The 13,993-nt window shown below is 42.6% G+C and overlaps 2 protein-coding genes across 5 annotated transcripts in view; one reads left to right on the top strand and one right to left on the bottom strand.

Annotated features, from left to right (window-relative positions):
* Nucleotides 1-4,103: 4,103 nt before the first annotated feature.
* Nucleotides 4,104-7,001, bottom strand: PDZD11 (PDZ domain containing 11). Of its 3 annotated transcripts, none has more exons than XM_067724189.1 (7): nucleotides 6,875-7,001; nucleotides 6,305-6,404; nucleotides 5,801-5,884; nucleotides 5,478-5,534; nucleotides 5,080-5,178; nucleotides 4,792-4,852; nucleotides 4,104-4,641 (listed from the first exon to the last, which is right to left on the bottom strand). In XM_067724189.1, exons 2-7 carry the CDS (start codon nucleotides 6,389-6,391, stop codon nucleotides 4,607-4,609), a joined length of 423 nt encoding a protein of 140 aa, XP_067580290.1. In that variant the 5' UTR covers nucleotides 6,392-6,404; nucleotides 6,875-7,001; the 3' UTR covers nucleotides 4,104-4,606. The 3 variants fall into 3 exon arrangements, with proteins under 3 accessions (XP_067580290.1, XP_067580291.1, XP_067580289.1); XM_067724190.1 differs by having other exon boundaries at nucleotides 6,959-7,001; XM_067724188.1 differs by having other exon boundaries at nucleotides 6,838-6,979.
* Nucleotides 7,002-7,065: 64 nt separating this feature from the next.
* The window catches only part of KIF4A (kinesin family member 4A), a 127,107-nt gene continuing 120,179 nt past the window's right edge, over nucleotides 7,066-13,993 (top strand). For both annotated transcript variants that reach the window (XM_067724187.1, XM_067724186.1), the window contains exons 1-5: nucleotides 7,066-7,200; nucleotides 7,550-7,690; nucleotides 7,803-7,917; nucleotides 10,983-11,173; nucleotides 12,573-12,665. In XM_067724187.1, coding sequence (XP_067580288.1) covers nucleotides 7,571-7,690; nucleotides 7,803-7,917; nucleotides 10,983-11,173; nucleotides 12,573-12,665 — 519 coding nt within the window. In that variant the 5' untranslated portion in view covers nucleotides 7,066-7,200; nucleotides 7,550-7,570. The remainder of the gene's footprint in view (nucleotides 7,201-7,549; nucleotides 7,691-7,802; nucleotides 7,918-10,982; nucleotides 11,174-12,572; nucleotides 12,666-13,993) is intronic.

Genomic DNA, 13,993 nt, shown 5'->3' with positions numbered 1-13,993 from the left:
CAGTCTCTGCGCAAATCCAAACACTGCAATCCTTGGGGGTCAGAGCAGCGGGGGTCTGGGTTGGGCTTTGGGAACAGGAAGGTGTGATGGTATGGAATGGAACGGGGGGTTCTCTGGGGAATCAACTTCCTCCTCGCCTAGGGTGACACTTGACCTACTTATCATCACCCACTTTATGTACAACAGCTTTGAAGGCGCCTGCTTGGTGAGCCCACCGCCAAGGCATCACACAGTACATTTTTGCCCCCTTCTTTGGTCAACTTACCCAGGGATTCTTCTCCTCAAAGTTATCTATTGTAAGCGTTGAAAAGCTGAGCCAGGACACTTTTCAAGAGCTATTCTCCACTTCCGGGTCTAACACTGCCTGGTATTGGGGGTAGAGGAGGGGTTTGCAGGAGACCTTTGGAATTGACTTTCTAAGATCATGTACTTGGAGGACTGAATAGTGAGTGTTCACTCTCATGCCACTAATCCGGTACCTCAATCACTTAGGCCTATTCATCACAGTAGGGTAGCACCACCCCACATTACCTGTGGATAAAGGAGAAATAAAATGTGAAACCTCCCCAAACTACCAAATCCTGTGCTGTTTCTTATTCTGTCTGCCCTCATCTAATCTCCAGCTGTAACAAAGTCCAAGTAGCCTTGAATTCTTAAATCTGCTGCTCTTTAGGGTCTTCCTTAATCAAAATAGTGTATTGAGATCGGACCTGTCCTAGGATGGTAGGCACTTGGTTTGTGGCCATAGCAGCCACTTTTCAGGAACACAATTTCCTTGACTCTTTTTATGCCTTTATTAAGTTCTAGCCTTTAAAAAGCTAGTTTCTTTTCTATCTTTCTCCACCTTCTTTCTAAACATTTGTTTTATGCAGGTTCAGCTGCAGCTATGGAATGCAGCTGGCCAGGAGAACTTTTGCAGCCTAATTCTAGCAACATTCATGATTCAACTATTGCTGTGGTTGTCTATGACATCACAAGTGGGAGTTATGCCATGTTTTACTTGAAAAGGGGATTGAGGGAAGCAATAGAGAGGTTGGTAAGACTAGCAGAGAGGATTAAAAAATACAAGCATTAGAGCATAAGAAAAAAAAAAGACTAGGAGAAAGACAGGTATGTTATTTTCTCCAAATCTCTACTAAATGTTTCAACTCTCTGCAACACATTGTCCTGTAGACATCAACTTTTTCAAGGAAACAGATAAGTGGGTAGAAGATGTACTGGCAGAGTATATCATCATCATGTTGGTGGGTAACAAGATTGATCTGAACAACAAAAGGAAAGGTATAACTGCAACTGCTTCTGGCATACCTAGAGCTCAATCCCAATGGGGAGGGTCTACTGTGCTCTATTTACTTGGGAGGAGTTACCTGTGTCAGGGATCAGAAAGGTCATGGGTTCAGGGCTTCGAGGGCTCCTGGTCCTAGGGATGCATCTTTACGCCTCAGAAGGATCTATCCCTATCCACTAACTCTGGGTCAGAAGGGGGTCTTACCACTATCTGGTCCCTTGTATCATTTCTCATTTGTCCAGACAAGTCTCTACCGAGGAGGCAGAAGAAAAATCCAGAGACCTCAATGTGATGTTTATTGAGAACAGTGCCAAATTCACCACTGCTTATTCTTTTGGATAACCTTGGCTTGTCCTATCGTGGGGGTGGGGGTAAGGTTCATCTCCCCATCATGCAGTGCAAAGGCCTGGAATCATATCTCTAAACCTGACCTTTTCTCTTTCTTTTGCACACACACACACACACACACACACACACACACACACAGGGCTATTCCATAGCATGGCTTCTGCCCTCACTTCCAGAGGTAATTCCTCTCCACTGAAGGAAGACGAGAGTATCCTTTCTCCCAGCTTTGCTGGGGTAGGGAGGGTACAAGCAGAGAAGGCAAACTTCCTTTGCTGAGTTGATGGCCAGGCCAATTTTTCTGCCTGACTGATACCGAAGGGAAAATGGGACTAACTTCAGCCCAAAGCAGCTCCCTGGTTTGCCTTTAGGTGAAAGGGATCATAAGATAAAAATTCCTTTTCTGTATGTCCTAGAAGATGCCCCTGGGAGTTGAGATTTGACCCTAGCCACTTTATTACCTTCCTTCCTTACCACACACTTCAGTGCTGAAATCCAACTGGAACCCTCCAATGAGTCAGGCATCAAAAACCATTGTTCCTGTTGATAGCTTAGGTTATCTCTCTGCCTAACATGATCAACTTACTGCATTTGGGCTTCCCAGTACCAGTCCTTCTCCCCCAACCTCATGTTTATGGTTTAAATACTTGGCCACTTACTAAGCTCTTGTTCAATTCCTAGGCTTAGGAGTAAAACGGAACCCCTGAAAATGCTATCACTTTCTCTTGACCACTTCTCACAGTTACAGGGTGGAAAGTTCTGACAGAGTCCAGGAATTCCACCTGGCCGTCTCTGACTGCTAAAACACATCTATAGGGGATGCAGTTCTACAGCAGCTGGGATACCTCAAAGATTGATACAGTTCCTTCTCCATTGTTTTCTTATCTCACCCTCAATAAATGACTGGTCCTTTCACCTCAGCCTCTTATTGTTTGCACCTTGTCCATGCTCTGCCTACACCTCCACAATGCAGTTGCATCATGCTGGTGCCCCAACACAGAACCATTCTAAATACCTCAAAAAACCAATTTAGGGCAGGATTTTTGCCTCTTAGGCCCATGGCACCTGGCTGGGACTTTTTACCCTGTTTACCACACTTCTTCGATGAGTTGTTTTAAAACCTTTTAACCACAGACAGTTGGGAGAGTCTTGGACCTCAACATTCAGTAGACTCAGCCAATATGCCTTTGTGCAAGTATCTCAGCCTCTAGCTTCTTACTCAGATGGCCACTGGGGGGCAGCAGAGCAAACAGGAGCATAAATTCTATATGGGGGGATTTCCCAGGAAACACAGAGACAGCTAGATGGATTGTACCTCCAGCTCTGCTCACTAGGATGTTGCCACCTGACAATAGCAGCGAGCCTCTAGAAGAGGTACCATAGTAGAGCTGGGGTGGGATTTATAGGAAGAACCAGAACTTCCTCAAAGAGATATGTTACTACTATTTAGAACTGTTTCCCATATTTGAAGACTTATTCCCCTTATTTTAAAATCCATTAAAAACAAAAAAGAAGCATGGAAACCCTGGGTGATTACTGCTTCGCAGAGTTAGTAAATTGGTTGGTTTGTGCAAAATTTGGAGAGAAGAGAGTAGAGTGGCAAAGTGGGTTAACTGTGGCAACATGAGTAGAAGTGGCACTGCAAGTGCAGAGGGGCAGCCTCCTAATTGTATTGTGATTTTTTAAATCGAGGTATAGTTGATGTACATAATTGTATTGTGACTTTGAATAAAAAGATCTTTAAGTACAAAATAATAAAAAAAGAAAAATAAAAATTCAGACATCCAGGCTCCACCTCAGATCAATAGAATCACTCAATGGGGGCAAGGGCCTCAAAGTATATATTGAAGCTTCCCAGGATTTTTTCAAGGCAAATTCGGGACTTTCATTATGGGGTACAACTTCGCCCCATACCTCATTAGACAACTTTCTATTCTGAACGGGTATTGTGAACATGCCAATGGAAATGGCATAAGGCGTGGCCTGGAATCTCTAACAATGGATTGCTAAGAACATAGCAGAAGGTTATTTGGGGGCTGGGGTGAAGACAAGGGGGAAATCAGCAGTCAGTACTACTCAACGAACCAGGTGAAAATTGGGAAGCAATTTCTTACTGCTGTCCCTGAAAAGAAATGCATCCAAGCCTCTCCCTTAGTTTATGTTCCCGATGAAAGAATCTGGGAAAAGAGAAGACAGAACTATATTAATACTGCCCCCTGCAGAGAAATGGCCACAGCTCATGGGGGAAGGGGCACTGTTTCCTCCAGTACCCCCTCACCCTATACCATTCCTCAGTTATACTGTAGATAAGCTTCCTGGGTCTCCCTAATATTCTGAGAGAGATAATTGTGAAGTACATATAGTGTTGCTCTGCTGCTTCTAGTGGCTCTTCTCTTTGGAAGAGCTTCTATTTTTATCTCGAAGGCATTTAACACCCAATCAGTATCATCCAAATCAGTATCAAGCAACATTTCCTCAGCATTGTGTTTTACTTTTTTGGAGAGAGAAGACAGAAGGAGGGAGTGGGGGAAAATGGGGTTCCACTGGAGTCTCCAAAGTGTATGACTGGTAGCATAAGGATGGGATGAGATGGCCAGGCAGATTAGGTGGGAGGCCCCCAAGATTTGTAGACGTTAATGAAAATGACATGACATATGTGGAATTGCCTCGCACATGGTATTCAATAAATGTCAGTTGCCTTCTCTAGCAGGGTTCTCCACAGGCTAAGCGATACCTAGACATCATCATCCTTCTAGGTGAAGCCCACCTAGAAAACTAGGGAACTCAAAGTGCAGTACAGGTGGGATAATGCAGTTGGCCAGCTGGCTCAGGACAGGGCCTCGCTGTCTCCCCATCCTCCCTACTCCACTCTGCCAGGGTGGGGCTGAGGGTAGAGTTTCCCAAGTGGCTTCCCTGAGGCCTAGCTAGCTCGTCCTAGAAGATTCCATGTGGAGGGCTGTGGGTTGCAACTCTCTAGTGCACAGTCCTCTCTTTCTGGCGGTGATAATCTGGGGGAAAGAAGGAGGAAAAGAGCAGGTTATTTTCCAGCCTGAGCTCCCAACTCCCCATCTCCAACTTGTGGGGCCTCCAGTAATTGGTATTTAAAGAGTTCCTACCGAAGGCCCCGCCAGGTAAGCAAAAAAGAGAGCGGCACTTACTATAGGGAAAGAAGCGGACACGCATGCTGATTTCTCGAGCTGTCTTTAGGATCTCAACAGCCTGGAAGGAACACAGCAGCTTGTACAAATGAAGAGATACAACCCAGGACAGAATCATAACAGAAGGAATGTAGTTTGCCATTCCAACCTTCTAGGTCACTAAGAGCTGCTTCCCTCTTACCAAGGAGAAATTCTTTCTTATCAAGTTACACATCAGGCTAATCTTATCCACTGTGTCCTACCTGGGATGGCTTCTTGCCTCACCACAGCCCAGGGTGCTGTGCTCACCTTGCTGTGCTCAATATCTTGGAAATCCACATCATTCACAGCTAGGACTTGGTCCCCTTCCTGAAGTCCTGCTCGATGTGCATCAGAGTCCGGAATCACCTGTTGGTAAGAAGAGAATATACATGATCAAGGTGGGATAATTTCAAAGAATGTAAGTGAATTAAGTGCTATTCAAATGTAAGGTACTATCGGTTGTGTGTGTGTGTGTGAGAGACAATGCAGGGAAACGGTGGCTTGCCAGGTGGGAAGTTTTAAGTGGGCAAGGGTAACCCCACTATGCCCCTTCTATGAGTCTACTAAATCATCCCTCTCCCCAAGCCTTGGGACATCAGGGTTCTGCAACCTGATAACTTAACAAAGGGAAGTAGCTATCCATATTGCCTACCAGGCACACGCACCTTGGAGATGAAGATGCCTAGCTGGGAGGCCTTTCCTCCTCGGATGTTAAATCCCAACTGTAAGACAAGAGCACAGAATGGGGGCTCAATACAGACCACAAACACAAGAACATCTAGTGGCATCACTGTATGATAGCTTGCCTTGTGTCCCTTAGAGAGAAGTCAGAAGTTGTGGAAGTGGCATCTCAGCTTTTCTGCCCATAAGAGTAAGTTTCTTTACCTCCTTACCTGCTTCCCAATCCGTCCCCCAACCGTGGCCAACTTCAGGGCCTGGTACGGACAAATCTCGCCTGGAATAAGAGGCAACTGTTCCATAAGCTCACCTGAGCTCCAGGGGGCTTCTTCAGTGTGATGATACGGGGCAGAAACTGGGTCAACTCATTGTTGTAGTCTGGGTGGTATACCCTCTGCAAGACACAGCAACCCCAGAAATATTACTACCAGTCTTACTACCTTCATCTAGGACACAACTGCATCACCCTGAAGCCAGGAGAAGGTGAAGTCATGGACTTAGTTTAAGTAGAACAGATAACACTGTCCGAATAGGTAGACGGATAGCAGTGGGGAAATGCTAGCCACCCAGTAGCTCCCCACTTCTTTACCTTGACAAAATGGAAATCAGGGCTCTGAATTTCCAGAATTCTCTGGTGTAAGTGGACTCTGGCAGGAGGATTCCATAAGAAGTTCCCAAAGGGCCCAGTTGCTCAGAATCTAACTTCTGGCTAAGATTCACTCTCCATTGAGCTTTCTAACCCTGCCATCCTACCTTTCATATATCATCCCTTGCCTATGGGGAAAAAAAAATCCCTTGTACAGATGGTTCCCACCTCATGAGGAGGAATCCATGCTGGGGGATTCTCATAGGCAGGCAGGAAAACCACCGGGTAGTCATCATAAGGAATCCGGCTGTCCATCTCCAGCAAGGCCCTGAAATGGAAGGGTGAATCAAAGCTGACGAAAATGGTTCAAAAGGGATAGCAGCCCAGCGAGTTTCAGAAAACAACCCCAACCCATTCCAAGGCTGTCAGTCTCTAGGCCCGACCCACTTCTAGGAAGGTGATAAACATTTTGGGAGAGAAGGAAGAAAACTATCAACTTGGCTGAATATCTGGACTCCAAGCAACCTGTTAGGTACACTATAGAAATGATCTCTTTTCTCACAACAATCCTGCAAAATAGATGTACCGTCTTCATTCTAGAGAAGAGGAAATCAGGAACGCGTCTAAAAAGATCTGACTTCTTTGGAAATTCAAGGGAGTGCTGACTCCAACTACCCACAGGGACTCGGGGCAAGGTACCACCCCACATTCCCTAATTGGATCAGTAATGGTGGGGGTCCCCAGATCGGCCCTTCCTTTACCACCAGACACCTTCCAGATACCCGTCCCGCATCGTGCCTGAGTCCTGCGCCCACGGCGCTGTAAAAATCTTCGTACAACCTCTCCCGCTGGCAGGCCTAAGGCGCCCCGTACTCCTCTCACCATCAATTCAGCCTGGGACCCGGAAGCGGATGCTCATCTGAGGAAAAGGGGCGGGGTCAGGGTGCGGCGCGCAGGCCCTCCTTCTCCCCAACGCGTCTTCCTGCGCGCGCCGTGTGCGTGCTCCACGCACAGTCTGTCTGCGCTCCAATTGGCTGGCGCCTCCGAGAGAGGTTTGAAACTTGGCGGTTAAAGCTGCGGTTGGGACAGGACGGCGGGAGACTGGGGAAGGGACGTGTAGTTTGGTGAGTTAAGGGGGCACACCTTAGCTCAGGATCTGCCTTTCCTGGTACCCTGGGGCTTTGGTTCTTTGTTGTCGTCTCCGCTGGGCTTCTCCTTTTCATTTCAGACGCCACTTCGCTCTCTTTAGAGGGTCGGCTGACTGGCAGCCCTGTCGTGGCAAAGTCTGAGGGACAGTGACTTTCCCGAGGCAGCGATCCCGCTGGGAGCGGGAGGCTGCCACCGTAAGCTACCGCTGACTTCCCTAACCCACCACACCCTCCGAGGAAGGCCGGAACTGAGGAAGAACGCCTTCCCACCCCTGCCAACCTACCAAACTTAATCAGCGATCATCTTCCCCCCCCCCCTCCGCAGAAACGGTGCCGAGGTAGGATCATGAAGGAAGAGGTGAAGGGCATTCCTGTAAGAGTGGCACTGCGATGTCGCCCTCTGGTCCCCAAAGAGATTAATGAGGGCTGCCAGATGTGCCTTTCCTTCGTACCCGAGGAACCTCAGGTGCGTAGCGAGTCCTGGGCCTGCCTCTGAAGAGCTGGGGCCAAATGGCAGTGAGGGGCGTGGTCTGGCCTTTCATTTTTTTTTCTTACTCCTTGTCCCTTGCCTTCTCTAGGTGGTGGTTGGTACTGACAAATCCTTTACCTACGATTTTGTGTTTGACCCTTCTACTGAACAGGAGGAAGTATTCAATACAGCAGTAGCACCACTCATAAAAGGCGTATTTAAAGGTGAGGCTGTTTGATTCTTCAAACTGTTCTTGAGCATACACTGTGTTAGGCACTGTGATTGCGTGCTGCCAATACAGGAATGGATGAAGCATGAGTCCTGCCTTCAAAAAGCCCACAGCCTAAGAACTAACCCAATATCACTTGTACCCTTGAAACTAGTTTTATACTATATTTGCTTTCTATGGTTCTGCTCATCTTTGACTTGTATATGTTTCTGTTTGTTCGTCCTGGAACCTCATTAGATTCTAAGCTGTTTGATGGGTGCTGATGAGGATCTACTTGAGGCCCAGGCACTGCAAAGCCTGTTGAGGGATTCAGAGATAAATAACTTAGCTTCTGGGCCCTGGAAGAGTTCAAAGTCCAGGGGTAGGAGTGGAAATAGATGACTACATACATACTTTTTAAAAAATCTTTTTATATTTTATTGACATTTATCACTTGTGTTTTTTCTTTTGTGAATTTTAAATTTATTTATTTATTTGGCTGCGTCAGGTCTTAGTTGCAGCACACGGGATTTTCATTGCTGCGTGCAGGATCTTCGTTGCAGCATGCGAACTCTTAGCTGCAGCATGTGGGATCTAGTTCCCTGACCAGGGATCGAACCAGGGCCCCCTGCATTGGGAGCGTGGAGTCTTAGCCAGTGGACCACGAAGGAAGTCCTCATACTTTTAAATACATTAGAAATATTAAACTTTTTGCTCCTATCTTTAAGAAAAAGTATTTTAAAAGTTAAAACCTTTGAGATTTCCTAAAGCCCCCGAATACCCTGGCCAGTTAATAATCTTGATTACAGAAGCTAAGGCTTTAGTGTTATTGAAGACTATGGCAAAGTTCTGAAGAAGGGAGCAGTGCCTGAGAGGTGTCTAGTTGTTATTCTAGTACAGTGGTTATTCAGGATTCAAAGCAGAGGGCTATTTAAAAGAAGTAGAACCATGGCATACTAGTCCCTTAAAGTTGAAAGGGATATTTGTACATCATCTAGTCTAACTTTCCATCCAAAGAAAAATACTTTCTAGCAATATCTCTAAGTGAACTTCCAGCATCTGGTTAAAATTTTTTTCTTTGACAGGGATATCACTGGCTCATAGGGTAGTCCTGTTGATTGGTTTTGGACAACTCTAATTGTTTTAGATTGTATTGAGATGAAATTTGCTTCCCCATAATTTCTGCCCAATGATGTTAGTTCATCCCTCTAGACAAACAGAAGCCTTCTTCCGAGCAACAGCTATTCACATTTTTTTTTCACTTCTTAAAATGATGTCATGGCTCAGGACACATTGAATACTTTGTTTCAAATTTTTAAACTATTAAAGCTGTAATCTCAAACTTACAGAAATGTTGCAAGAACAGCATAAAGACCTTTTTTTTCCTGAACCATTTGACTTGAGTTGTTGACCTGATGGCCCCCGAATACTTCACTGTATATTTGCTACAAACAAGAACTTCTGTCCTACTGTCCTATGTAACTACAATACGACCATCAAAATCATGAAATTAGCATTGCTACCTCACTACCATCTGGTCCTCAGACCTCATTCAAGTTTCACCAGTTGTTCCAATAATGTCCTTTGTTGCAAAAGGATCTAGTTCAAAATCGTATGTTACGTTTAGTTGTACTACTTCTATAGTCTCCTTTATTATAAAACTCCTTCAGTCTTCTTTTGACTTTCATGATCATGACACTTTTGAAGATCACAGGCCAGTTATTTTGTAAACTGTTTTTCAATTTTGTTTTGTCTGAAGTTTATGATTAGATTCAGGTTGTATCAATATATCTTTAGCAGGAATATCACAGAAGTGATGCTGTATTCTTCTCATTGAATTCTATCAGGCAGCACACAATTTTGATTTGTTCCATTACTATTGATGTTCATTTTGATCATTTGATTAAGGTGATGTCTGCCAGACTTTTCCACTCTAAAGTTAATCTTTTTCCTATTTACATATTTGGAGGACCATTATTTGATTCTAAGTCTCTTCTAATTAACCATCCCTCCTTTCCTTTAGCCATTCCTAAAAAAAAATATGGTATCCAGACCCTTCATTATCTTGTTATCTTCCTCAGAATGTACCTTTCACAGCTTAGTAAGAACACTATAGTTCTACTTTAGTATTCTTAACTTGGGAAACTATGAGAATTATAGTCTTTAGAGGCAGTATAAAGTAGAAAGTGATTCCAATATCTATGTGTTTTGTTAACATTGCTCTCATTTGCAGAGATAAAACCAGTATTTTTCAGTCAGGTCAACAGCACCCTGAGTTTTTGTAAAAAGTACTGAAACTTGGTTTCCCCACTTATTACTATATATACATATCTGTGGTATTACAGAAGATTATGGAATATTATTCTCTTGTCCCAGAGTCATGCCAGGTGATATTAGCAATCTATTACAGTGAAAATCTCAATTTAACATCTTAAGATCTTCCAGAACATCAAGGTCTTCATTTAGGTGAATAAGTTCTTTCAAAAAGAAAAAAAAGCAAAGGACATATATCACATTGAATCATACTTAAATGATGACATTTCTATGAGGAGCCTGATAATACGGTCCAAATGCAGTCTGAGAATTCATATAGGGAGGGATGCTTTCTTTGACTGTAAAAAGCAACTTTGTTGCCTTTTCAAATGAAGACTCTGTTAATCGAAGAAATACAGGTTGGAATCCCTTCTATTTGCAGCTTCTAAAACTTTCATTTAATTGCCCTAATTTAGAATTGTTCCAAGTAGAGAGAAAGTAGAATTATAAAACTCTGAATGACTTTTAGACAGTGACTTGGCCACCTTCATTATCTCAGTCATATCTTTAAGTGTTTTACTTCCTAGCTTTTAAGGGCTATCAAGAGAGGCACACATTCAGGTTTGATATTTTTCTTCTTTGCTTATTTGGAGTAGTGCAAAGTCATGGCACTCATATAACTTTTCTTTGTGTCTGACATTCCTAAGAGACCCTTGTGTTTAGAGAGCAGTCTCAGTTTTGTTACAAGTAATTGCTGAAGGAAGTAGAGTGTACTGATTGGTTGAAAATATTTGAGCATCACCGCACATGTGACTTCTATTTTGTCAGGATACAATGCAACCGTCCTGGCCTATGGGCAAACTGGCTCTGGAAAAACCTATTCGATGGGAGGTGCATATACTGCAGAGCAAGAAAATGAACCAACAGTTGGGGTCATTCCTAGAGTAATACAGCTGCTCTTCCAAGAAATTGATAAAAAGAGTGACTTCGAATTTACTCTGAAAGTATCGTACTTGGAGGTAAATGATTTATCTTTAATTATTCTGAATTCAAATTTATCTTTGGGTAGAAAAATAAATACAAATCAGGTTTTTCCTGGCATGACTCAAATGAATAAATTGCATTTTTAGTAAATTGCATTTTAATAAATTGATAGAGAAAACTCACTGGCTCAGTTGGATCTGGCTCCCACCCAGTTCTTTCCCTGTTGTCAGAATAGTCTGTTTAATCCGATTGTTAGAGGAGTTGGCATTCCCATATAAAAAGATAATAGGAATCCTTTAATTCCAGTTTGGCCTCTATTATTGATTCCCTGTAGAGTCTGTAGAAAAATATTTGATATCCCTTTAGTGTTTCGAGGCTTGAGTGATAATGTTGCTACTCCATGAAGAATGTTATAAAAATTGGGTGAAGTATTGAGCTGTGTAAGTGATGACAGAGTGTTTATTCAACAGATATTTATTGAGTACCTACATGTTACAGGCCCTGTTCTAGGTATTTGGGATATATCAGTGAACAAAACAGATAGAAGTCCCTGCCTTTGTGGGTATTTTCATTCAATTATATATCAGTATACAAGTAGACTGACCAGTTATATCTAACCTCATGACACCAGAAACACATAGTTAGGGAACTTATGGCTTCTGGGAAACTAGCTGGTTGATTCCATAGCAGTGATAAGATGTCTTATCTTTAAGGAGCAATAATTAAATGTATATAATTTAAACATGCAATTATAAATAGTATGTGAATACTTCATCCTGAAGTTGAATCTCAATATGTTAGTTGGTATAGGAGGTATAGAGGTGGAAGATGGGGAGTTAAACATCATTAAGATTAACCTTCTTGAAACTCTTGATTAACCCAGTTGTGGCCAAGGTGACCAAATGTAAAAATAACTTAGGAACCTGCTATATTAAATAGTAGCAACAGCAATAATAGCAAACAAATGTGGTGCTTACTATGTGCAAACACTGTTTTAGTACTTAAAGTTCTGGTTGTTGTTGAAATATTGGTTGCTACCTCTCCCTTTTGCTTCCCACTTCCACCCTCCACTAAGGACCCATTGCTTACATTTTAACAAAATTGGTGAAGGTGATGTTGTCATGACACCATCAAAGAACTGAATTTGGGCACCCATGTAGCTTTCATCGTGTCTGCTATTCCTGAGAAACACTCTCTCAAGAGAGCAGTCTCAATTTTGTTACAAGTAATATGTGAATTTATTCCTGTGAGTATCAAATGGTTACATGTAGTGTTAAAATCCTTTTCTTAATTATAAAAATAGTATGTTTGTTGCAAAAAATTTTTTTAATACAGAAAGTCATAAAGAATTTTAAAAATTACCTGTGGTCCCACCACTCCTCAATTACCACTGTTAACATCTTGTTTTTACCACTTTGTTTTCAACAATACCAGATTTACAATGAAGAAATCTTGGATCTTCTGTGCCCATCTCGTGAGAAAGCCCCTCAAATAAATATACGGGAGGATCCTAAGGAAGGCATAAAGGTGTGTTTTTCTCTCATTTGATGTTATTTTAAAATGTTGGCCACTACTAAAGTTCACACTCCTTTTATTTGCCACTGTGGTTTTAAATCACTACTAACATCTCAGTCCTTCAGATTTTGTGTGGTCCTAATTCCCTTTGTTAACCTAGAATTCCTAGATGGGAACTTTTGTGGGGAAAGAAGTTTTATCACCTTCCTATTACCTCTTGAAGGAATGCTAATATCAATTAAATATTTATTGGCTATTTACAGAGTTCTGAGGCTGGGCTGTCCAGTATGGTAGCCACTAGCCACAAATGGCTATTTAAACTTAAATGAACTAAAATTGAATATAATTTGAAATTCAGTCCCTCAGTTACCAGCCACATATCAAGTGCTCAATAGCTACGTGACTAATGGCTACTGTATTGGATAGCATAGATATAAAACATGGTCATAGTAAATTCTGTTAGACAACAATGTAATAGACATTGTGCTAGATCTCTGGAATGATATTTAGAAAGTAAGACGATACAAAAATTTTAAATTTATAAGTACCATAGGAAGAAGAGATCGCTTATTTGAGAGGCTTCCATCACATGGTATAGATGTAGGCTGAGGAGCTGTAGCTGAACAAAGTTTGAGGCAAGGTTGGGAGTATTGTATATGGGAGTGGACCAAATCCAGGAGCCAGTGTTGAAAACAGGCAGAGCTTGGTTCTAGCAGCAGCTTGAGTATTCAGGAGTGGGAGAATTTGAGGTGGGAAGTAGATGAGAATAGGGTAGTACAGACTTAGGAAAACTCGGTAAAATAATACTTTATCCATCTTTCTCTCCTTCTTCTCTTCCCTGCAGAGAAAGCTGAAATTTAGGGTGCAGGTGCTTGAGGGGCAGATGCCTATGCTACAGAAATATTTTTCCTTCTGGGTCGTTAGGTCATTAGCCAGGCACTAAAGCAAGGCTTGAAGAATCAGACTTATTTTGAAAGCCTGATAAGCGTGGGTTACAGAAAGACAGTTTGGATAGTGGGGATAAGAAACCTGGGTAAAATGCATGCTGTCACCAGAAAGAATGTTGGTACTGAGCCGGCTCTTGACCCAGTACTAAGATCTTTTATATGTCCTATACCAAGGCAGGAATTAAATCCCAAGCACTATTTGAGGGAAAGTTTGCAATACAGAGAAGTGTTAAGTTTCTGACTCAAATTGGGAAGGGTAAGGACAAGTTTGTGAGCACTCTTCAGTTGGGATGGATGGAATATAAGTAAGTAAAGAAGTAAGGTTATTCTTGTAGTAAGGAATAGCTTAAGCAGGAAAGCAGAAAATATATTCCTGGGGGTAATAAGAATAGA

Source organism: Pseudorca crassidens, chromosome X, assembly GCF_039906515.1.
Source record: "Pseudorca crassidens isolate mPseCra1 chromosome X, mPseCra1.hap1, whole genome shotgun sequence".
Classification (NCBI taxonomy): Eukaryota; Metazoa; Chordata; class Mammalia; order Artiodactyla; family Delphinidae; genus Pseudorca; species Pseudorca crassidens.
The sequence above is the reverse complement of the archived record's forward strand: the minus strand, read 5'-3'. Positions and strand labels throughout refer to the sequence as shown.